Source organism: Euprymna scolopes, chromosome 18 (genome assembly GCF_053919585.1).
Source record: "Euprymna scolopes isolate OS-2025 chromosome 18, ASM5391958v1, whole genome shotgun sequence".
NCBI lineage: Eukaryota > Metazoa > Mollusca > Cephalopoda > Sepiida > Sepiolidae > Euprymna > Euprymna scolopes.
Genome location: NC_136499.1, coordinates 4428195 through 4453878, shown reverse-complemented (window position 1 = coordinate 4453878; position 25684 = coordinate 4428195). Strand labels below are relative to the sequence as shown.

The 25684-nt window shown below is 32.1% G+C and overlaps 1 protein-coding gene across 1 annotated transcript in view; it reads left to right on the top strand.

Annotated features, from left to right (window-relative positions):
- The window catches only part of LOC145297487 (endosome/lysosome-associated apoptosis and autophagy regulator family member 2-like), a 305309-nt gene extending 281211 nt beyond the window's left edge, over positions 1-24098 (top strand). The window contains exons 20-25 of the mRNA XM_080143369.1: positions 714-783; positions 3894-3976; positions 9749-9926; positions 12009-12036; positions 17479-17517; positions 22081-24098. Coding sequence (XP_079999495.1) covers positions 714-783; positions 3894-3976; positions 9749-9926; positions 12009-12036; positions 17479-17517; positions 22081-22100 — 418 coding nt within the window. The 3' untranslated portion in view covers positions 22101-24098. The remainder of the gene's footprint in view (positions 1-713; positions 784-3893; positions 3977-9748; positions 9927-12008; positions 12037-17478; positions 17518-22080) is intronic.
- Positions 24099-25684: the final 1586 nt, after the last annotated feature.

The window sequence follows — 25684 nt, the reverse complement described above, 5'->3', positions numbered from 1 at the left end:
TACACCTGCTTATATCGAGCAGAAAATGTCATTGATTGGTTGGCCAATAAATTATTTGCATAATTAAATGCAGTTCATTTTGCCTTGTATGTTGCCAATCACTTATCTGGAGTAGCAACTTCTTTCCATCGCAGATACAGTGCACAAGTCAGTTGTGCTTTGAATGGTGTGGATGGCTATTATCACAGAGGATAATAAACAATTTATTGTTTGTATTGCTTCACTTACACACAGTCACATGATAAATCAGGTGGAACATTTTTTTTATAAATTTTTGCATTTAGACTTTTGTAAATGTTCATCTTTTTCTAATTAAAATTTAATTTTTAAATTCAAACAAAAAGTCACATTAATTTTTTATAAGATTTAGTTGCCATGATTTATTTTAATTAAATTTAATAAGAACTTAGAATTATCTTTAAGTTTCTCATCTATAATATTCTTCCTTTGTTTTTTAAAATATATTTATCTGTAACATAGGTTTCACCATTGTATCGCTTGTCAGCATGGTTGAATCTAGTGAGATTCAAAACCACACTGATGAATCATATGTCTATCAATAAATATATTTTTTAAAAGTACATATTACTTTTCACCTGGTGACATCACACTTTATTCCCAATTAGCATTTAGGTAGAATGCTTTCTATCCAAACGTATTGCAAACATTTCATTTGTTAATATTTAACTCAAGAAAATTATTTTCTATTTCAGACATTGTATGATTATCAATGGTGAAAAACCAGTTACTAAGAAAAAGAAATGTTCTTCAATTCCTTTTGCAGTAAGTTTAATTTTGTTTATTTAGTTTTCGATGGTTGACTGTTTAATTAATGGCAGAACTCATTTCGTTAATTTCAAATGTTGCAAGAAACGATAACCATCTAACATAAAATGAACTTTCGATTCATAGCATCATTGAATCATCATCATCATCATAGTTTTAGTATGTCAGGTATCTTGAATTCTGAGGTAAGCAACACAAGGCAACATCTCATGCCTGTTCTTCATGCGGTCTAATCCATAAGATTGATAACATTCAAGCAGTCAAGTCACTTCATATGCATTGAAGCCAGATTTTCCTTAGTCTTCCATGCACCATCTTGCCTTGGCTATCCGTGCGTGTTATTGAGGAGATGCAGAAGGTGGTACATTGTACATGGCCAAATCACCTGAGACGCCAAGCATGTGAGGCATCCAAAGTTCTGCTTTTAATAGAACATGGCTGAAAAGATTCTTTCCTTTAATTTGCTGTTGCGTATTCATCCGACCATCACTCTGAATCTTTTACAAATCAGAAGTGTTTGAGCCTATAACTCATTGCCATGCAAGATAGCAGAGCAAACACAGACAGGAAAAAAATCCTTGCCCCATGTTTTGAAGGAAATGTGCCGAGATGTAAGGATTGGGAGCAGTTTCCTAAACCAAGCAATAGTAATAGCAGATTGGCAACCATGATCAGCATTTAATACGTCGCCAAGGTAGCAGAAGGTAATTTCAATATCAAGTGGAGTGCCATTTGCATCCATAAATGCTACTGTTCGACTATCTATTGAACAGGCAACACCCAAACCTCTGCATCAAACATAATCCTGGTCAATAACCAACCTAAACTTGTGGGTTCATAGTTTGTACTGGGAGGGTTTAATGGAGTGTACACCTATACCTCTGTGACGGACAGTACAAGAAAACATGACAGTGTCCTGCAGGAAGTCAAAACCAACACCGGAATTAAGTTTTGTCTTTATGTTCACTCTCAGCCCTTTTGTTCGATATTCTTGTCTTCCATGTCAACACCGTGGAGGAGTTGCACTTTTCCAAGTATTCCACAATAACTACAAGATCATTTGCATCCAAAAATTCCTATGAGACATTTACACAGAACTTTGAACCCTAATGAAAAGAAATGAGCTGAGTACACAACCCTGATGGACCCCAATATCCAATCTAAACATGACTATGAAGATTTGCATATATACCTTGGATGACAGAAAGCCAACTTGTCTACACCAAACCTCCTCATTGCCCACCAGAGCACTTTCCTAGATACACGGTCAAATGCTTTCTTGAGATCAATGAATGCTAATAGAGAGGGATTCGTGGATATGTTTTTCCTGCCGTTGGGGTGCAATGAAAATAGCTTCTGAGGTGCTTCTGCTTAGCACAAAACTGAACTGCATCTTGTTACAATCGTACATGTAAGTATATTAATTTATTTTTATTTCAGATTATTATTCTCATCTTTATTAGTTGTTGTTTTTGATCTTTTGTTGGTTTTGTTTATTCACAACGTTTCGGCCAACTATTCCTCTGGCCTTCGTCAGGTGGTAACCGCGACGGATAGGAACTTCGAATCTCCTAACTGCATTCTCAGCCACCACTGCCATCCGTAGTTGTTGTCGTCTCACCACATTTTGACCAATTAACCTCTGGCAGGTTTTGTCTGAAGATAGCGGTTTCAATCCCACCCAAAGCATGCCAGAGGTTAATTGGTCAAAATGTGGTGAGACGACAACAACTACGGATGGCTGAGAATGCAGTTAGGAGATTCGAAGTTCCTATCCGTCGCGGTTACCACCTGACGAAGGCCAGAGGAATACTTGGCCGAAACGTTGTGAATAAACAAAACCAATAAAAGATCAAAAACAACAACTAATAAAGATGAGAATAATAGTCCGAAATAAAAATAGATTAATATATAATGCTCATCTCAAAAATGAATTATAATTAAGCAATAATATATATATGTACATGTAAGTGTTCCAGGGTCACTTTAGTAGTTTCATTTCCTGGTCAGTAAGATAAGGGCCGCGATTAAGAGCTTCACCCTTGTTCTTTTAGAAATTGAGGATGCAACTCGGCTCTTAGTCCTTTGGGATCTCAATATCACGAAAAAATGATCTCGGTTAACTTGATTCCCTCTTTGCCGGCAGTTTTGAGTATTTCAGTGATGATTCCATTTCTATTTTTCAGTCTGTAAACGATTCTTTGAATTAACTCTGATGACACATGAGTGAGGGTGGGGGCAAGGATTTAGTGATATCTCAGGGAGTGGATCACCAGACCACAAATCCAACAACATTTAGGAATCTCACATGATGTTCTATGCCAGCCTTACTTATTGTGTGATCATTTGTGATAAATGATAAACATCGTCGTCATTAAAAACTCTTTAGGTGAAACATTAGCAAAAGTCTCTTTTTCAGCCTCAGACTTGCCAATCCAAACAGAATGTTTGTTTTTGACTTCAGAAGCAGTTTTGCAACTTTAGCTTCACTAGGCTCTCTGTCCTCAAATATATAAGCAACCTTAAAACTTGCTTGTTTCTCCTTGCTTGCATCTTCAACATGATTATTCTACCACCAGGTTCCTGGTGTCTATTGATAGTTTTTAAATTTATGAAGAAAATGGGCAAATTAGTTGCTAAGTAATTTGTTTTAACTTATGAACCTATTTTCAATATACAAACATGACAGAAGCCAATAGACAATCTTATTAATAATGAAGACTGCTCTCAAACGGTCCTGATCAACCTACGTGAGATGATATTTTTTGTCACAAATAAATTGAACAATCACTTAGTGCAAAATAGAATCCCTCAATTTGTGGCGACAATTTCATCCATCTTCATATTCACCCATATTATGGCTCCTCTGAGAATTCTAATACTTCTTTAGCCCATGGCATACTTAGTGATATGTGACATATTGATATATGAAACTCAGTGTTAATTAGGATTAAACATTAATGTCTTAAATGTGTATAAGCAATTTTGTGTGTGATGTCTATTGTCATATCTGCATCTGTGAAATATCATTTGCGTTTAAAAACATATTTCATGAACATGAACGCATCATTTTTTGATTCTGATATTTTTTAATGGTTTGATTTCAGATTGAAATTGGAAGCATCTGTGCCTTGTCTATTGGCTTACTTTTGCTGAGTTTGGTTGTTTATTGCTGGAAGAAAAATAAAAAGTAAGCATTAGAAATTTTTTTTTCTTTGATGTAAGCATTGTGTGAATTTGAATTAGAATTTGTAAGAAGCCAATACAATATAGATAACAAAAAAATAAACATTAATTTAAAAATTTAAAACCACTCAGTTTCGTTGATATACATTTTCATCAATTATGAAATCAGTTTGTGTTTCTACTTTTTCTTTCCTTGTAACATGGTGTCACTAGAAAATCAAAGTCCATGTCGTCTTGAACGGCGGTGATTTTTTTTCAAAAATTTTATCATTCCACCCTGTGTGTGTATATATATATATATATATGCACATACTCACACATACATGCATATGTTCGTGCCAAGATCTACAACGTACACATACGTTGTCTAGTCTATACAATTTTATATACATTTGCATTACGCAGAATAAAGTTACTTTATTTTGTTTCTTATTTCTTAATATTATATGTAATTTAGAAGTTACCATTCCCTTTAAATGCATATCAATACATATTTCTAGGTGTATGTATATAAACATCTATATATGTACATAACTATATATTTAAAAAAAAAATTTTTTATTTATTACATTTTCACCCCACTGCCACTTTGGTGTAGGGCAACAACTACTGGGGTGCTATGTAGGGATTTGGGCAGCAAGATGTCGGTTCACTTGAACTTCTGCACGTCAGTACAGTTGGGGAAGCAGGGACCTGGAATGGAATTCGAAAGTCTAGCAGTTCTGGGGAAGAAACTACTGGAGTAGAAAGACCTTTTACATCTAGGGATCTCTACAGTGTGGAGGTGGGATTTAGCAACCTGTCGGGTTTGTCAAGGGTGTTCACGTCGTGGGGGCACAAATGCTTGCAGTTCGTCAGAGCATTCACCATTAAAATACTTATAGAACAGGCAGAGGGATGCAACGTTTCATCGATGGGACAGAGGCTGAAGTTTAGATGCCAGTTCAGGGCCTATCAGATTTTCGACTCTCTTTTGAACCTTGTCTAGGAGCGAGAGACTAGTAGCAGATGCACCAGCCCAAATATGACAGCAATACTCCATACATGGGCAAATGGTTGCCTTATAGAGGTACAGGATACTTTCGGGTGTTAGTAGTTTTCTAGCACGGTAGAGAGAGCCCACCTTCCTTGCAGCGACCCTGGCAATGCCTTCAATGTAATTGTTCCAACTCATGTTCCCTGTGAACGTTAGGCCAAGGAGTTTGAAAGATGTACTCTCAGATAAAGAGTCGTTTGCCATTGCTATAGGTGGTAGAGAAGGTTTCTTGTAATTATTGAATGAAACTAGTTTAGTTTTGGCGGCATTGAACGTGACCATCCATTTTTGTCCTCATTTCACTACAGATTGGAGGTCATCCTCTAGTGTTTCTGCCATTTCTTTAGATATGTGTTCATTTGTTTTCCTGTCGTGCCTGTTATAGAGTGTGGTGTCATCAGCATATATACCCATCTCAGAGGAAATTTTGTCGGGGAGGTCATTTATGAATATCAGGAACAGTAGAGGTCCAAGGATAGACGGCACTCCCGCATTTATATAATATTGTTTAGATGTACGACTGTCGAATTTATGTTGTAGACCACACAGTCTTTGATTTTTCAAAAACTGATTCCATGCTTGATGAAAAAATATACCGTTGAAACTGAATTGTTTTTAATGTTTAAATAAATTGTTTATTTTTTACAAAAATTTTGCATTGCATTGGCTTCTTAACTTTCAAATTCTAATTAAAAATTGAATAATTTCTTGGCATTTTTAAGTGTAATCACTCAACAAAGTTATTTTATAGAAAATGATGTGTGGCTTATTACGTGGACAAATTTTTTGCTGGAATTAGTTACTACTTGTGTTAGAATTGTCCATGAATCCTAAAAAGTATTGGACGCTACCAAATATTTGTTTTTACTTATAATATTATTTATAAAACAATTTATTAAAACTGAAATTACTATAACAATCAGCAACCATCAAAAGATAATTCAGGTATCAAAGACTAAAATTTTATGATAAAATATGGCACAATTTTGTTTATTTCATGACTTATTTTGTCTGTCAGAGCCAGGGTAGACATTGTGGTCTGAACATTCGGTTAAGAAGCTGGAAATATATTTGCATATGAAAGTTAAATACAAATTAATCTTAAACTTTTTTTTTTTTGTATACTCTTTTTTTCACCCCAAACAAGGCATATTGCCATTTGGAACATAAGGAACTACTATTTGGGATCGTACCTAACAGGGGACTGAAGGAAGTTCATACTACATTTAAACTGCTGCAGATTAGTTGTCAGGGAAGCAGGAAATGGGAAATTCCAAAGTGTATCAGTCTAAGGGAAGAAATTATTATAATAGAAGGCTTTCCTGCATCTGATGACCTGAAAAGTGAAGTGGTGGGATTTTGCTGTTTGTCAGGTTAGTTGAGGGTATGTATGTGAAGAGGGCACAAGTTTTATCAGTTCATCAGAGTACATTTCATCAACGTACTTGTAAAACAGGCACAGAGATGCGACAGAGGTTGAAGCTTGGTTGACAAATTTGAGACTTTTTTGATTTTGATTGACAATTTTTTTTGATTTTGGTTGACAAATTTGAGACTTTTTTTGATTTTGATTGACAAATTTTTTTTAATTTTGATTGACAAACTTTTTTTGATTTTGATTGACGAATTTTTTTTAATTTTGGTTGACAAATTTGAGACTTTTTTGGATCCTGTCGAAGAGTGAGAAACTAATTGTGGTAACAAGACTCATGCATGGTTTTGTAAAGATATAAGATGCTCTCTGGAGTGAGTAATTTTCTAGCATGGTAGAGGGAGCCTGCTTTATTTTTAGCAGCCTTGGCAATGTGCTCAATGTATTTGTTTCAAATCATGTTGCCTGTGAATGTTAAGCCGACGAGTTTGAAAGATGGGTTTTTATGTAGTGTTAGTTGTTATAGCAATCATTGGTTGAGAAGATTGTTTTGTTGTTGTTAAAGGAAAGAAACTTAGTTTGAATATCATTCAATGTTATCAACCATTTATGCCACATTCCACTATGGATTGAAGGTTATTTTGTTTATTAAATGGATCTATTTCTTTATCTATTGCTTCTCATAACATGGGGAGGATAAGTGAGGGGTCTAAACAGCCCCATTTGATCTCTTCTTAATGAGCATCCTAAGTTCTAAATAATAACTGACTTGATTTCAAATTATAACTACATCACATAAGTGTATACAAGAAATGAAAAATCTACATAATAAACTGCCAATCCCACACAAATAAATTAAATTACCACTTCTACCCACCTCTCGCCTCCAAAAATTGCAAATATGTTTAATAAATTTTTATTCAAATATCTAAAGTAAAATGAAGCTTCAAATTTTGTCCCATCGTTGCAATGATGCGTACCTGTACCTGTTTTACAAATAACTTAATGGAATTTGTACTTTGATGAATGCATAGCATTTGTGCCCACTTTACATACATACTTTACATACATACTTTACATACATAGTTTACATACATAGTTTACATACATACTTTACATACATACTTTACATACATAGTTTACATACATACTTTACATACATAGTTTACATACATAGTTTACGTACATACTTTACATACATACTTTACATACATACTTTACATACATACTTTACATACATACTTTACATACATAGTTTACGTACATACTTTACATAGTTTACATACATACTTTACATAGTTTACATACATACTTTACATAGTTTACATACATACTTTACATAGTTTACATACATACTTTACATAGTTTACATACATACTTTACATAGTTTACATACATACTTTACATAGTTTACATACATACTTTACATAGTTTACATACATACTTTACATAGTTTACATACATACTTTACATAGTTTACATACATACTTTACATAGTTTACATACATACTTTACATAGTTTACATACATAGTTTACATACATAGTTTACATACATAGTTTACATACATAGTTTACATACATAGTTTACATACATAGTTTACATACATAGTTTACATACATAGTTTACATACATAGTTTACATACATAGTTTACATACATACTTTACATACATACTTTACATACATAGTTTACATACATACTTTACATACATAGTTTACATACATAGTTTACATACATAGTTTACATACATAGTTTACATACATAGTTTACATACATACTTTACATACATACTCTCAACTAAGCTAACAAACAGCAAAATTCTTCACTGTTAAAGTCTTCTACTCTAATAGTTTTTTCTCCTCAAACTGCTTCAAATGGAACACAGATTCATCAGCTCAAATATGACAACAATCAACTCCATCCATTGATAGTATCATTGTTGTCATATTTGAGCTGATGAATCTGTGTTCCATTTGAAGGTTTTTGATAAAATGCGGAAACGCATCTGTAATTGGATTGGCCTTAATCTTTCTTCTTCACTGCAACCTCTCTTTCTCACAGACGTGATGTTGCTAGTCTCGGTCTTTTCTATAAATACTATTATGGCATGTGCTTTTCAGAATTGTCTGATTCATTCCTTCTAACTACAGTGTTGATCTTTTCTCCTGTCTTTGTGATAATCATCTTTCGTTCTTGTTAGCTCCTTATATCAAGTGGCTTCATGCCGTGTCTCAAGCAATTTCCATAAAAAAATGTCAACAAGCAATTTTGTAGTTGAAATAGATGAGATATTGGTCCCCCAATTTATCGGAGAGGGACCTATCTTTTCAGTGGCATGCGTTCATCCGTGCGTCCGTTATTCCGGACAATTGCCAGATAACCGTCCATTAGTTTTTCCTGAAATTTTGCCACAAATTGTATTTCATTAAATAGATGTGAACAGTAAAAAAAGTTTTTTTGCAAAAGTTCCCGTTGCATCCCCAGGGGCTCAAAAGAGGTAAAAAATGCCTCAAAATAGCCAAAAATTACACATTTTGCCCCATAACTTTTGATCCATCCATTAGATTTTTTGGAAACTTAGCCAAAATGTGGAGCCCATTGTTCTTGATACAAATCCAGTATGGGTGATCCTGGCAAAATTCTGGTTCACGTCCCTGGAGACTTTTAGTGCTAAAAACGCCCCTTTTGTGGCTATTTTTTCATATTTCTCAACAAAAACTTATGTCTGACTATATAATGGTTTTTCACGGTGGTCAACTCAAATATACTTATATATGTTAAGGCCTAAAACTGCACCGTTATCCATTCTGGGACTTTTAGGTCTAAAAAAACCTACCTTTTTGGAGCTCTTTTTTCTTATTACTCAAAACCTTGATATGTATATCTATATAGTGGTTTTCCATGGTGCTGAATTCAAATATACATGTCTTAAGGCATGAAACTGCACTGTTTGTCCATTTTCACTAGGATTCGGTGTTCCCAGGAGCTCAAAAGGGGTCATGAATGCTCCAAAATTGCAAAAAATGACACTTTTTACCCCATAACTTTTGCCCCAGGCATTAGATTTTTCTGAAACTTGGCGAAAATGTGAAGGCAATGTTGGCCCTTTAAACTTCTTACATTAATCATTTCTTCACTATTTTTTGTGGCGTCATCTTGCACGCAGCACCAGAGGGGGATCATGCACACATGGCTTATTTCATTTATTTTTATGATACTAGAAAACTGGATCCTACTTATTAGATCCTATTTATTGGATCCAGTTTTTTCAAATCCTATTCATCGGATCCTATGATTGAATCCAATCCTGGTGATAATCTGAGTAGAACTTTAATTAATTGTTGATTTAAAACCTTTTCTATTTCAGACTCGAATACAAGTACATGATGTTGGTTGAGAATTCTGCTGGTGAGAAAGAACTTCCTGCGGCTGATACGTGCGCCCTTGATGATGGGGAGGAGGAACATTTTGATGTAGTCGATTTCCCTAAAGATAATAAAAGAAAAAGTTTACTAAAGACAATCCGTTCAAAAATGGGATCAAAAGTAAGTGTGAGTTTTCCAACATCAAGAATTCTTACACATGTTTTACGTGACTGAAATAAGAATTAATTACCTAAAATGCATTGTTCAATCAGGTAAATTATCAATATATGAGATGTCTTAAATAAGTTTCCAGACTTTTTTTGTACAAGCATTTAAAATTGTTGTAGCCTCTTGAAAATGCAGTATGTTATTGCTATACATCATATGAGATGACTGACCAATTTTTATGATTTCAGGTTCAGATGAACAGCTACAGCAGGAATTGGGATACACCCTATTAAAGTCTGTCACAGCCGGTGAATTTCAAAAATGCAATCTGGGCGTGAGGACACTTTAGAAGAATAATATGCAATGAGATTCTGTTTTAAACTTAGAAAAAATGCCACAGAGACATATGGAATACTTCAGGTTGCTTTTGGACCATCTTGCATGAATTGAGGATCAGGTTTTCAGTGGCAGAAGAGATCCCATGAAGGCAGGGAATCTGTGAGGGATGATGAGAGGTGTGAGAAGAGTAAGGAAATCAGAGTACCAGAGTTGATTGGCCAAATAAAGAATTTCATAGATAAGGATCGTCGTGCGTCTATAGAGATAATAAGTTCACAATTTGATGTCAGTATAGGAACTGTACACACAATTATTCATGAGGAACTGAAAATGAAGATTTGCACAAAGTTTGTCCTAAGATTGCGCAAAGAAGATCAGAAAGAAAGACATTTTCATGAGCATCAAGACAGTTCCTCACCCTCCCTATAATCCAGACCTTGCTCCCTGTGACTTTTGGTTATTCCCTAAGCTCAAGTAAAACCTTAGAGGCTGTCATTATGAGACAATTAAGGAGATAAAAGAAGTTGTGTTGTGGGTCATTGACACGCTCACACAAGAGGATATGGAGACCTTCCAGAAGTTGTTGGAACAGTACAAGTTCATTACAGCCAGAGGAGATTACTTGAAGAGGTCTAGAGTTTCCTGTGTGTACTATCAATAAAAGTGTCCATACTAAAAAAGTTTGGCAACTTATTGGAAGCACCTCGTATCATTAACTAGTGATCTCAGTATCCTAAGTTCGAATCCAGCGCCTTCTATAATATCGCTTTCACTTATTGATGTTGGCAAACATCAATGGTATCTCCCAATTCTATCAACAGAATCAAGCCAGTCAAAACGTTTGATTTAATTTTTTATTTTATTATGTATGTTTGCGACTTTAAAACTTCTTTAAAATTGTATATAAGTGAATTTAATTATAACAGTTTCAGAATGTTAGCAACTGCAATTAATACAGGAAACATTTTTTTTTACAATATTTATAAAATATAGTTTTGTGCAAAGTAAATTTAAATATGCATGTGTAATTTTTAGTGACAAAGTATCTTTATTTGTATCTGTTGATCTGTCAACAGCAGTTTATTATATAGATAGATAAAACTGGTTAACTTAGAAAATGAAAATGAGATAAAAACTGACCATTTGAAACATAACTGAAACTTTTTAACATCACTAGAAAAATTTGTTTTTTGTTTTTACACAAGACAGTTTCTATATAAGAAAAAAAACTGACCTCATGTAAACAAAAACTATTCAGCATTTTTTTGTGGAAAGTTTGGGGTGAAAATACTTTTTATTTATCTTATTTTCATGGTGGAAAGATGTGTCATAAGGTTAAGAAAGTGGAATTTGAAAAACAAGCACCCTAGAGGAAGAGCACTCTGGCTGACCAAAAAATGTCTGAGCAGCCCCCATTGGCTTCCCTTGATAGAGGTGATTCAGGTGGTTAACGATAAACTAAACCCTTCTCAAAAGGTGATAAAGTCAAACTTGGGAGGGTGAATCTCCTAGAATTACACAGAGCATATCTTAAACCACCAGAACAAGCTACCTCGATAATGGCCTTGACTTTTGCTGGTATGATTTTAGTATGAAATAATCCCAAGGAAGGGGAGGTAGATATTCAGGAATATGTTATGTTTTTTTTTTTTTTTAAACTTTAATTTAAAATTTGTTTTTAAATGTAAAGACAATTTTTTTCAATTTGATACTAGAAAAAAAAATTGTTTTTTATTTTTCACTTTCTGCTTTCAGAAAGATCATTCTTTCCAAGAACTTGAAGGTAGGCATTCTTTTATGAAAAAATATGTTTTTGCTTTTGACTTATGTGATTCTCATTGATTTAACACCTTCTTATTCTTTAATTTTATTCATTTTAACACTTTTTTTCTTTATTATAACCCCCACCCCCATCTCCAAAACACGTCTGCAACATGTCTATATAAAGTAAAGCTGCACAAAACATGATCATTATCGTGATCCATGAATTTATTATTTTTTATTTTTTTGGAGATCTCTAAATTTGGAAGCATTTAATGCCCAATTAGTTATACTAGTTTTATATGAAGATATATTTAAAATGTTAAAATGAAATATGTATGTATATGTTTGAAGCCAAATTACAAGGTGAAGATTTTGTAAATCAAACAAACAATTATTTATAATTTCGGCATAATACCTTCTTCAGAATATTACATATGCATTTTATTTTAAAATTTAAACACTACTTCTATCACGGAGAACAAAACCTAATAGTTTCAAACCATGTGCGGCAAACGTCATCTGGAAATTATAAGAAAAAAAATATATATATCACCATTGAAAAGAAGTACGGATTTTTACTACAAAATCTTTCCCGTTAATAACAGGAGATGGAAAAAAAATATATTCTTAGGAAGGTGTATTATGTAGAAATTATAAAAAATCTGTAACAATTAAATGTTTGGTTATTTCACAAAATCTTCACATTGTAATTTAACTTCAAATGTATGCATACGTATTTAATTTTAGATTTAAACAACACTTATATCACAGAGAACACAAGCTAACCCTTAAAAATATTATGTGGTAAGTAAACAAAGAAATAAATAAAAATCTATTTAAAAAGGATGTTGTAGTTGTGTTATGCGTAGTGTGCAAGAAGCATTGGAAGGTTATGACAATGCAGTTTGGTAGAAAAATACTCGAGACAAGATAAACAACATAAATGACAAGCTGGAAAGATTGCCTCAAATCAAAAATTATTCAAAGTCTTCACTATTATATTTCTACACAAAATTTCAAACAGAACCTTTTAATTAATTCATGGAGCTAGATTTGGATGTCTCCCACATTGAGGATTGAATCTTCAACATCCAGAAGAGTGTAATTTTACAATTGAATTTACCAAAGACTTTATCCACTATGCCATGGGTGCTTGTAAGTTCAACAAAATACACCTGAAAAAGGTTAGAGGATACATGGACTAAAATTTTCTGCAAATAACACTCTAGTTGACAACAGAAATGCGAAAAATCTAAATAATACGAATCCTTCAATATTGTCATTTATTCTGTTTATCTTGTATCCAACATTGTTTTTCTGCCAAACTGCATTGTCGTAGCCTTCAAACATATCTTAACAAATCTATTTATTGCATATCAAAATAGACTGAGATTCTAAAATCTTATAACTTTGCAGTATCCATGCCAAAAATGGGACCTTTTAGAAAATAAGAATTGTTTTTTATTGTCATAACAATGTCTTTGCTTATTTTTTTTGTTTTTTTAAAAAAGAATTTATCTATTCTTAAGATTTATCCTTTCAATCTACAGATTTAACAATGAAAATGCTATTTTAGTTTTAAACATGACAGACTGAAAATGCACTTGCTTACACCACTGCATTTATATTCGCTCTCTATCGCCCCCACAGCAGCGGAGTTACTATCTTTAAGAGCATATCTGAAAAAATTGACCACATCCTGTCTGCTCACCCTTCAGCTAACATCCACATTTGTGGTGACTTCAATGTCCACAATGCGGAATGGCTGACCCACTCTAACAAAACAGATGACGAGAGGAGGTTCTGTCATGATTTTGCCATTGCCTATGACCTCACTCAGATTGTCCACGAACCCACCCGAGTGCCAGATACTTCCGGTCAGTATGCTAGCCTTCTAGACCTTTTTCTCACAACTTCCCCTGAGCAATGTTCAAGTTCTGTTCTGTCTCCTCTGGGATCTTCCGACCACGGTTAAGATAAAAACGAAATGCAATAAGTCTGGAGATGTACCTCTCCACCGTACTGTATATCGATACTCTACCGCTGACTGGGATAGCTTCCGTACACTAATATCCGATCTACCACTCCATTCCATGTTTAAAAAAGATGTGTCCTCCATAGTATCAGACCTGACTGAATGGCTAATTGTAGGCATAGACCGATTCATACCATCCAACAAAAACCTAACAGCCAGCCATGGTTCTCCCCAGAATGTGCTGCTACCATCACGCACAGAAATCACTTTTTCCATAGGTGCACTGAGACTAAAGCTGCCTTCAGGATTGCCAGCAACCACTGCAAAAGAGTAATAAAAAATGCAAGAGAGCTATATGCTCAGTCCGTTAAATCCAAAGTAGCTGAGCAGCGGCTTGGTTCCCACCAGTTTTGGCAAATAGCAAACAGGATCTTGAACAGAAGCGTGCGTTCTATCCCAACCATCATCAATGGACCTGAGATCATCTTGTCAGCATCAGACAAGGCCAAACTATTTATCAAGTATGCTTTCTGTTCTGCCAGATCTACAGATGTGCTAATGGTTATATCACATAGGATTAGCGAATCTCTTGACAAAAGCTTCCTCTCTAGGGCAATTGCTCTTGACATATCAAAGGCCTTCGATAAGGTATGGCATAAGGGCCAACTTCACAATATTTCCAGCTACGGTATAACTGGAAATGTTTTCTCGATCATAAAATCATTTCTCTCTGATAGGCTCATAAGAGTAGTAGTTGATGAGCAGAAATCAGAAACCCTCAATATTAATGCTGGAGTCCCTCAGGGGTCCATCCTAGGCCCAACTCTCTTCCTGATATACATCAATGATCTCTCAAAACATATACTTAAATCGTTCGTTGACATCTATGCTGATGACACAACCATCTATGGCAACACATCAAAGGCCGTAAATGACAAAGTTCTCTCAGATTCTCTCTCCTCTGATCTTGAGCGCGTGGTACAGTGGGGGAGGAGGTGGCTGGTTACTTTTAATGCATCTAAAACCAAACTCCTATCCTTACATCATCAATGCTCTGATCCCCATCTGGCATCAATTGATATGGGTGGCTCTCGTCTAGGGGAAGCTCCATGTTTTGATAAGCTTCTGGGCTTGACCTTTACCCCTGACCTGAAATGGAATATGTACATCAAGTTAGTTGCCAAGATCGCTGGAAAAATGGTAGGATCCTTCTACCGCTCCAGAAGATATCTCACCCCTAATGCAATTCTCTATCTGTATAAAAGCCAAGTATGTCCAAGGATGGAGTACTGCTGCCACATCTGGGCAGGAGCTGCTAAAAACAGCCTATCCTGCCTTGACAGAGTACAAAATAGGCTTCGTGGCTTAGTGGGGGATGCCCTTTTCTCTTCCCTGCAACCCCTCTCCCACAGGAGAAGCCTGTCTTTGTTTTATCATTACTACCATGGCAGTTGCTCGTCTGAACTCCAATCTCTGGTCTTCCCTCGCCAATCTTTCACAATAAACACCCACCTAGCTGAAACCACTATCAAAAATTTTCCCCACTCCTTATCTGTGCCTAAATCAAAACGTAGATTCCATGAACAAAGCTTCTTTCTTAGAAGTGCACACCTGTGGAACTCTGTTCCGGTTGTCTGTTTCCCACCTGACTACAACCTGGATGTCTTCAAGTCCAATGTGAACAAATTCCTGATGAACCACCGCCTCCTTAAGTAAGACACTTTATCAGATCTCCAACACTAACGTACTGTACACACAATAACCCTTATCCCCGAGTGGCTTCTGGGCCTTGATAAGTGGTGACTACCTTGAAAAAAAAAAAAATGGTATCTCAAATTAAACTATCATCATACTAGCTAGACGCCTGGCATTGCCAGGTTGAATAATATGCTTAAACATGATATTTTAATTTTTGCAGATTGTGTAATGTATTATTATAGAGTCAGTCTTCTATTGAACATTATATATTATGAAAAATAATTTGCCTAGTGGACTAATTCACAAAAAAATAAAAATGATAATGTTGTTCATCAAATTTTGTCTGAGCCTGTTTACAATATTACATCAGCTGATATTTGGATGTGACGATGACTGCCCTAGAAAAGTCACTTCTGATTAATCTTTAGTTTTAAAATATGCAAATGAAGAAATGATTTGTGGTGATTTTAAATGATACCTCTTCTTTTATCATAAATTGAACTCATTCATAAGAAAAAATTAAAATAAAATGGTGAGACACACCTGGGCTTGAACAGGGGATCATTCGATCTGTAGTCGAATACTCTACCAATGAGCTCTATCTCCAGATGATAATAGTTCTGTTTTTTTTTTTGTTTTTTTTGTTTTTAAAGTGATTTGCTGAGAATTATCTCCCTTGGCCAAATAACAAATAATATAAATTATATATGGTAAAATATTCCTCTGTAAAAATTCATTTTTATCTATAAGAAAAATTTTTAGGATCGGATTTTCTTGATTTTTGATACTTATCTGATGAATTTCTGTACAAAACATATCTAAGAACACTGCCAGACATAAATTACCTTTGTGTGAAATTTGCAAAAGATACGCTCAGCCGTTTTTGAACCTATCAGGAAGGAACACACACACTTTTATATAATAGAGAACTAACATACATTTTATATACTTTTTAAAACATGTCTGAAACGACATTACATTAATTTGTCAATCATGTCAAACCAACTGAGAGATCCTCTTCTAAATAAAAATGTTTGATAAAAAATCTGCATGATGAAAATATTATAAATATTAATTTAAAACAAATATTAATTTAAAACAAATATTAATTTAAAACAAATATTAATTTAAAACAAATATTAATTTAAAACAAATATTAATGTAAAACAAATATTAATGTAAAACAAATATTAATGTAAAACAAATATTAATGTAAAACAAATATTAATTTAAAACAAATATTAATTTAAAACAAATATTAATTTAAAACAAATATTAATTTAAAACAAATATTAATTTAAAACAAATATTAATTTAAAACAAATATTAATTTAAAACAAATATTAATTTAAAACAAATATTAATTTAAAACAAATATTAATTTAAAACAAATATTAATTTAAAACAAATATTAATTTAAAACAAATATTAATTTAAAACAAATATTAATTTAAAACAAATATTAATTTAAAACAAATATTAATTTAAAACAAATATTAATTTAAAACAAATATTAATTTAAAACAAATATTAATTTAAAACAAATATTAATTTAAAACAAATATTAATTTAAAACAAATATTAATTTAAAACAAATATTAATTTAAAACAAATATTAATTTAAAACAAATATTAATTTAAAACAAATATTAATGTAAAAAATGTATTTTACTTGCATTTATCTGCATACAAAAAATTGTAATTTTACTTTTCTTTCAATCTCAAATAAAAGTTTTCATGAATCATTGTTTTTAAATTCTGTTTACTCAATGTGTTTCTTCATTTCAGATAATTTTGTTGGTATGGGCCTCCGTACTTGGACTGATGGTAAGGAGAAAAAACAATTTTTATGGCTACTTTGAAATAGGATTTAATGTTATTTTCTTTGTGTTTTTAATCCACTTTGTCAGAGGCTTTTTGTCTTTAAGTGTATGTGAGTATGTAAACACATTTCAGATGAAAATATTATTTACTTACATGTCCTGTTGAAATTTGTATAAAGTCCAAAAATTATGAAAAATGATCAAGAGGAAGATGTGCTATATATGCATATATATATATAAAGAGAGAGAGAGAAATAAGAAAGGAACAAAGTTATGTGTTCATCAATGTTTTATCTTTATTGCAAGACTTCCTTTGGATGAATGAAATTAAGAAAACAAAACACCAGTACAAATATTTGCAAATATATTTTTGATGTGATGAAATGTATGGCCCTGTTCCTGTTCAGAAATGGAAAAAAAGTATAGGAATTTAAAAAAAAAAAGAGTGGGGGCATAGCGTTGTGAAAGAGAGTAAGATTTTATTTTTTTATAACGTCATATAGCTGTTAAAATATTTAAAAAGATATGATGCAATTCATATTCTTTTTGAAACAAATATGTTCATTATGGATGTGTAACTGAAATAAAATGAGTGTATTCTTCTTATAATTTATGACTTATCATATGTATTAGTTATTATAGGAGGCATTTTCTCTGGTGTGAGAGGTTACTATGTCTAAAATTAAATGTTCTTTTAATAAAAGTTTACTTATTATTGGAGATACATTATAGAAACCTGCACATTGTTTGTGTTTGAATTTGTGGTAAGCGCTGATTCAAGAAATCTCTGCCGTTGTTTATTTGAAATAAAATTAACTATTTTTGCTTGTTTAAAGTCCAAAGTATGATTATGCTGCAATGAATGAAAGCATAATAAATTCAGAGAATTGCTATTCCTTATATCTCTTTTATGTTTATTCAGCCTTTTCTCTAATCTACATTTCACCTACGTATCTATGATGGCAATTTTGGCAAGGAACAGTGTATATGGCTGCATTGGAAATTCGTTTGTTTTGGAGATGTTTTATTGTTTTTAATGTTTGCTTTAGAGTTTGTGATATGGTATGTATGATTGGAATTCCTAGTTTGTTTAACTTTTTCACCCCGAAATGGACAATTTTCGACGGGGGGGGGGGGGACAACAAAAACAGTCTTCTCGTGACAATGACCAATTCTACGCATGCGTCAGATGACGTTGTGACCTGATTTATTTTTTAAAAATCGGTGGGTACCCAGGTGTTTTTGGGTGTCGCTAAGAATAAGCAAAGTACAAAAAAAAAGAAAAAAAAAAAAAACAGAAAACGAACGTTACGTAAAAAATGGCTTAAATAACACTGGTTCAATATTTAAATTTAAAAAATTGAGAAAAAAACAAAAACATCTCCCACCACGATTCGAACCCAAAACGTTTAGATAATGAACCAAGGCCATAACCAACTTAGCTAACGGGACATACATGAAATAGTTGAAAAACCAAACAAATTTCAAGCCTACCTTTATACTAAAACTATTTTTTTCTTTTACACCTCCAAACAACCGGCCAACGTTTTTTTTTTTTTAACAGGGTTGTTTTAATCTACCCCCCCCCCACCAACACACACCTCCAAACACCCGGGCAACGCCGGGTACCCCCGCTAGTATTATATAAAAGGAACTTTGTGTGTGTGAGTTCGTTCCATCTGGACTCAAAAACGACTGGGCCGATTTTTATGAAATTTTACACAAATGTACTTTATGTGCCTGGCAGTGTTTTTGGATAAGTCTTGTATTGGAATGTCTTTGATAAGTATCGATAATCGAAATAATCTGATGAAAGAAAGAACAGATGATTTTGACCAAAGTTAACACCTTACACAGCCTAATATCACAAGTGCATTTGAAAAGTTTTCTTACGACACAAGCTGAAAGTAAAAACATAAAATTAACAGATATTGGATATGACAGGGGCACATTTGAAATGAATGTTTCTGTATAAAACACAACTGCACCATGATACTTGACTTTTTAATTTTAAACTTAAATTCAAGCTATTATCACTGCACAAGCAGTAAGGTCAGACATTAAATCAACAACAGGTTCTTTGATATGACAGAGGCGCATTCGAAATTAATGTTTCTGACTAGAGCCTAATTGAAGTATGATATTTGACTTTTGCGTTTTTAAACTTTTTGGGCCAATTTTTCGATATTTTTCGAGCAAAGGATGGAGCTTCAATGTGATACTGAGTTTGTGAATTTTCGTCGCGTCTGTCGAAAGTTTTTAGCAGACATCCAAACATACACACATACATACATACATTTTCGCTTTTATATATATAGATAGACTAGCAAAAATACCCATCGTTGACTGGGTTCAAAAACAGCCTACAGAAAATGGACTGATTTATTAAAGTACTAGCAGGGGTACTCGGCGTTGCCCGGGTGTTTGTAGGTGTGTGTGGTGTTAAATAAAAAAGAACCCGGAGAGGGGGTAGGATTGAACCCGAAGCCCTGAGGTGAAGTTTGAAAATAAAATCGGCCAGCCAGAATGAGTTAGTGAAAGATGTTTGAATTTATTTAAGAACCAAATTGACGGGTGCATGGCCAGAAGTCATTGAGCATTACGACGGCGACGTAGTTTTGTTTGTTATAAGCGAAGTAAAAAAAGAAAACAACGTTAACACTTAAGCGGAAAAAAAAAACACAAAAAAAAAACTAACATAAGGCAAACGAACGATGAAAACAGAAAAATGAACATGTGAAAAATGGCTTAAATAAGCCTGTTCCGATATTAAAATTTAAAAAATCGGTGGGTACCCGGGTGTTTTTGGGTGTGTGGTCGGGGGTGGATAAGCGAAGTAAAAAAAAAAAACAGAAAGACGAACGTTACGTAAAAAATGGCTTAAATAACACTGGTTCAATATTTAAATTTAAAAAAATCGAAAAAAAAAAGACATCTCACATCACGATTCGAACCAAAAACGTTTAGATAATGAACCAACACACTAATCAGCTGACCTAACACGACATACACAAAATTTGTTCAGTTTTTCAACTATTTAAAGTAAATCAGGTCATGACGTCATCTGATGGATGCGTAGAACCGGTCGAGAGGGCCGTTTTTGTTGACTCCCCCCTATCGAAAAATTGTCGACTTCGGGGTGAAAAAATTAAGGTTTTTGGCCAATTTTTCGATATTTTTTGAGCGAAGGATGGAGCTTCAATATGATACCGAGTTTGTGAATTTTTGTTGTGTCTCTCGAAAGTTTTTAGCAGACACACAAACATACACACATACATACATACATTTTCGCTTTTATATATATAGAAGACTAGAGATATATTATAAAATGAAATACATATGTTATACGTTTAAATGCAAAGATTTTGTAAAATAAATATTTGTTTAAAATTATTAATAATTTCGACGTGATACTTCATCTGCAGATTATTATTTTTTTCATTCCATGTTGTTATTAATAGGAAAGAATTTAATAAAAATCCATGTTTTTCTTCAATGGTGATATTTTTTTTATGTCTGGGAGATTACAATTTGTATGCGACATGCATAATCCTCCAGACATTAAAAAAAATATCATCGTTGAAGAAAAACACACAGAATTTTACAACTAATATATATATATATATAGTTGCCTGTCTTTCTCTCTCTCTCTCTCTCTCTGCCATAACAGTATCATTTTTGTGATATTGTTATAGTCCAGATTGTTATTTTTATTATATTAGCTTTGGAGTATGAACAGAAATATTTTTCTTATGATAATAACTGAAATAAAATCTCATATTTGCTTTAAATAAAATTGTAAAGTATCCTATACTAACTGGTCCTGTATAAATTAAACATTATTTCTCTTTCATCTTTTATTTGCCTTTTTTTTTTCATCATCAACCTAATACCTTTGCTTACTGTAGAAAATGTTATATTTTACGAATGACATTTTAAAAATTTTTTATTTTTAATATGTCCAGAACTATTAACTCTGAAATATTAGGTTTGAAAACTTGCATCAAAAAAGAAAAACTTGAGCAACATCAGATAAATATTCTTCATCTGCACTGGATTCAAAATAGAGCATAAGTAATAATGATCCCAGCAATATGGGTACAATACTATATATAATTGCTTTGAAATATGAATATTTTATGGTCTGGCTTTTAAGTTTTTAGTGACACCTGTACTCTGAGATGTCTTTCGAATTTTTAAATGTATAGCGTTGGCTAGGAATATATTAAACCATTTTTGAAGAATGGATACACAATGAAAATGCAATAAACTGTTTGGATAATTGAGATTTATTATTCGTTATAAAGCTCTATTAAAATAAAAATCATTTATATGTGCAAAATCTATTGTTTGATTCTGTTTTGTGTTAGTTGTGCATACAAATATGTAAGTTTTTATTAAAAACAATTTTTCTATTATTATTTGAAATGAGATTGATTATAAAAAGAGATCTTCAAAGCAACATAAATACATTCTACCATTTTGTTTTAACAACGATTTTTCAAAACTTGTGTTGAAATTACTTTTTAGAATTTTTTTACCGAGTGTAATTTTTTTTCTTTTTCAGACTCAAAACAACCGATTTGAAAACCTCTATTTTGACAATATGAAGATTTCCCTGAACACTAAAGTTGCCACGTAGTACACAGCTCTATAAAATGACTCGCCTTATACGAATTAGATATTGAATGGAAATTCATAATTTTCTCAAGTTTATCCTGATTTATTAATTTGTGACAACAAAATACATCTACAAAGTCTGGACAAGTTACCTTTTTTCTAAAATTCTAAATCTTTTTCAAAAAAGAAACTTTTCGTTAGATTTGTTTGATTGCGTTTTAATTCCATTGTCAGATTTTAATTTGTGTATATTTCTACACAACTAAGTTGTCTTTTTGTTTCATTCACATTTACCTTCTTTTGACGTCGCGTGCATATTGAACGATAGAGTTAGGGAAAGTTCGTTGTTTCCAAAGTGTCCAGCTTGGAAAGATGCTGATACATTTATAAGCAAACCATTTTTTTTTTCATCTTCATCATTTAAGTTGCTACACTCATTGAAATACCTCACTCTGGTGAGCCTTTCAAATCTTGTGTGCAAGCTCTTATTTGCACACACATCTTTTGATGAAAGTTTGTGCTGACCTTCATGACATTTTATTAACTACCACTATGAATCAATTTCATTGACGAAATGATCTAGTTTTATTAACTACCACTATGAATCAATTTCATTGACGAAATGATCTAGTTTTATTAACTACCACTATGAATCAATTTCATTGACGAAATGATCTAGTTTTATTAACTACCACTATGAATCAATTTCATTGACGAAATGATTTAGTTTAAAAAAAAAGAAAAAACTTTTAAAGTTTTCTTTATTCTAACTATTTAAATGACTCATGAATAACGCAAATTATTTTACTCAAATATCTTCTCTATGAAATCGAAAAATCTCCAAATAAATCCTCATTATTTCACCTGCGTATCATGTTTGAGCATCACATTGATCCTTTTTTTGTTCAACACGCTCACGTGGTTACTCAGGTTACTGTGTGAATGATTAAAAAATATATATTTAAATTGTAAAAAAAAAAATCCTTGGCAGAGAATAATTATATTTATAAAAATGAAAAGATGAATGTGATATCATATATCCTGTTTTAATTTATTTGAAGAAAAAATGAAAAAAACATTAATGGTTCTTATCCAGTGTTTAACTGAATTTAAAAAAATAACAAAAATATGGTAAAATCTTCATTATGTATGTACACGTTATCCAAACGAAAATGTCATATTCCAAAAATCTTGTATATTAATCAAGTATTTCTTTTTATGTAGAAAATCATATTTTTTACGATTTTTAGTGATTAATAGTATATCATGACCATTACAAAGTTGATTTTAAAATCTTGGTAGTTCGAATTGAATTGTCTCATTTTATTTATTAAATATGGTGGATCAAAATACATCATTCTTCTTACTTCATAAAATTTGATTTTCTTAGTAAAAATAAAAAAAGAACACTTGATCTAATTGTGTGACTTTTGGAATATAACATTTTCCTTCCATAACAGGTATGTACATAATAAAGATTTTTCTGTATTTTTGTTTTTTAATTAGTTTGAATTCTAGACTTACACCAAACAAAATGTTTTTTTTCTGTTCTCTGGCTTTGGAGTTTTACAAAAATATAAATAAAAAAATAAAGCCTTACAAGATCACAGCTCCTTTGTTGAGAGAAGTAACAGTTAATGGCTTAACCCGAGAGGAGAACAGTAATTCCCATATTTGTATTGTTCATTTTGGTCATAAATCATTGCTTCCTGTTTTATTTTTAAAATGTCTGATAGAACACAACTCATCCACCAAGTAACCATTAAAGAAAGCCATTCCAATAATCATAAGTCTGAAATGCACAGACTTTAATGAATAACATTTTGGGACCAATTACTTGTCAAAAAAAAAGGCAAGATAAGAAAAAATGATTTATTTTGCATTTAGTTTTTGTGTTATTGTTGTGGTTATCAAAATGTTGTATAAATACTGTTAAAATGATTATTAAAAGATTTTGACAGTGCAGCCATTTTTTTTTTTGTTTTTAACATGGTCAAAAGGAAACCATGTTCTATCTTGAATCTGACTTAGAAATTTATATTGAAATCTTGATTTCTTTATAACCCTGTCAAAACTTGTTTTTTTTGTTGTTGTTTTGTTTTTTATTTTTGCATTTTAAATCTATTTTTTGCTGCTTTTTCATAATTTCTCTAACTTTAGAGAAAATTTATCATTTTGCAAATTAAAAAAAATAAATTAAATTCTCACCTATCTCCCCATTATTAATACAATTAGACAAGATTTCATATTTAACTTTGATGATTATTTTTCATTTACTATTGAATATTTATTGAAATTTATTGAAATAAAAATATAAAACGATTTTTGAATTGTATTTAGACAAATAATTTCTTGTAAATACAGCTAGTTATTAAACACATGATTTTAAACTTTCTCATTTAAAAAAAACAAAAAGCAGCAATAAAGTCGGTTTACTCAAAATAGTGACTGATTTTGCATAACTTTAGTTTATACAGACTGACATGGTAGACATTTGTAACCTAATTTTGTATATAAAAAGAAATTTAAATTCATAGAAGGCAATACAATGCAAAGATGTAATGGATCGACACAAACTGAAGCAAATTAAGATATAATGGTGGAATAAGCTATGCTGATTCGCCTTTGTTAATACATGTGTGGGTGTGTGTGTGTATATATATATATATATATATATATATATATATATATATATATATATATAATGAATGTTGTGCTCTTACTTGTGTCAGCATGGTTAGTTGGAAGATCTGTATTGTAATATTTTGGAAAATCTCCCTTTTGTCAGGCATGTTTGATTTTCAAATGTGCATATTATGGCTATATGTAAGTTTGAAAGTCAAACAAGTGTCTGGCAAAGGGAAAATTTCCCAAAATATTACAATATTTACAAAACTCTATCTAATAATGCTGACACAAGTAAGAACACAATACTTGTAATATATATATATATATATATATATATATATATATATATATATATATATAATAGAAAAGTCATATTATTGAAAACTTATTCAAATTTTCAAAACAAAAGATTAAAAATCTGCAAAGAAGGTATACAAATTTTTAATTATCTAACAAAGAGTACAAATAAACTTGAAAAACCTAATTCCGCGGAGTTTCAAAAATGCAATTCTTCTCATCAGACGAAAGAGATTTGCAAAATATACAATAAATTTTGCAGGTTAATGCATTGAATGAAACTACAAATAAAGGTGAATCTGCTTAACTTATTCCACAATTATATCTTCATTTGATTTGGTTTCTGTCAATCCATTACATCTCAACATTGTATTGCCTTCTATAAATTTCCATTTCCATTTATATACACACTAAAGAATGTTTCAAGCAAACTGCATTAACTTATTATTTTGTAAGTCAAATCAAATACCCTAACAATTACTTGTTTTTTGTTTTTATCGAAATGGGTTGAGATTCTGGAAGTTTGACTTTTGCAATACCCACACCAAAAATGTACATTAGAAAATAAAATATTTTTCTCATGATGCATCCAGTAAAGATGCATCCAGAGAACACAGAGAATCTAT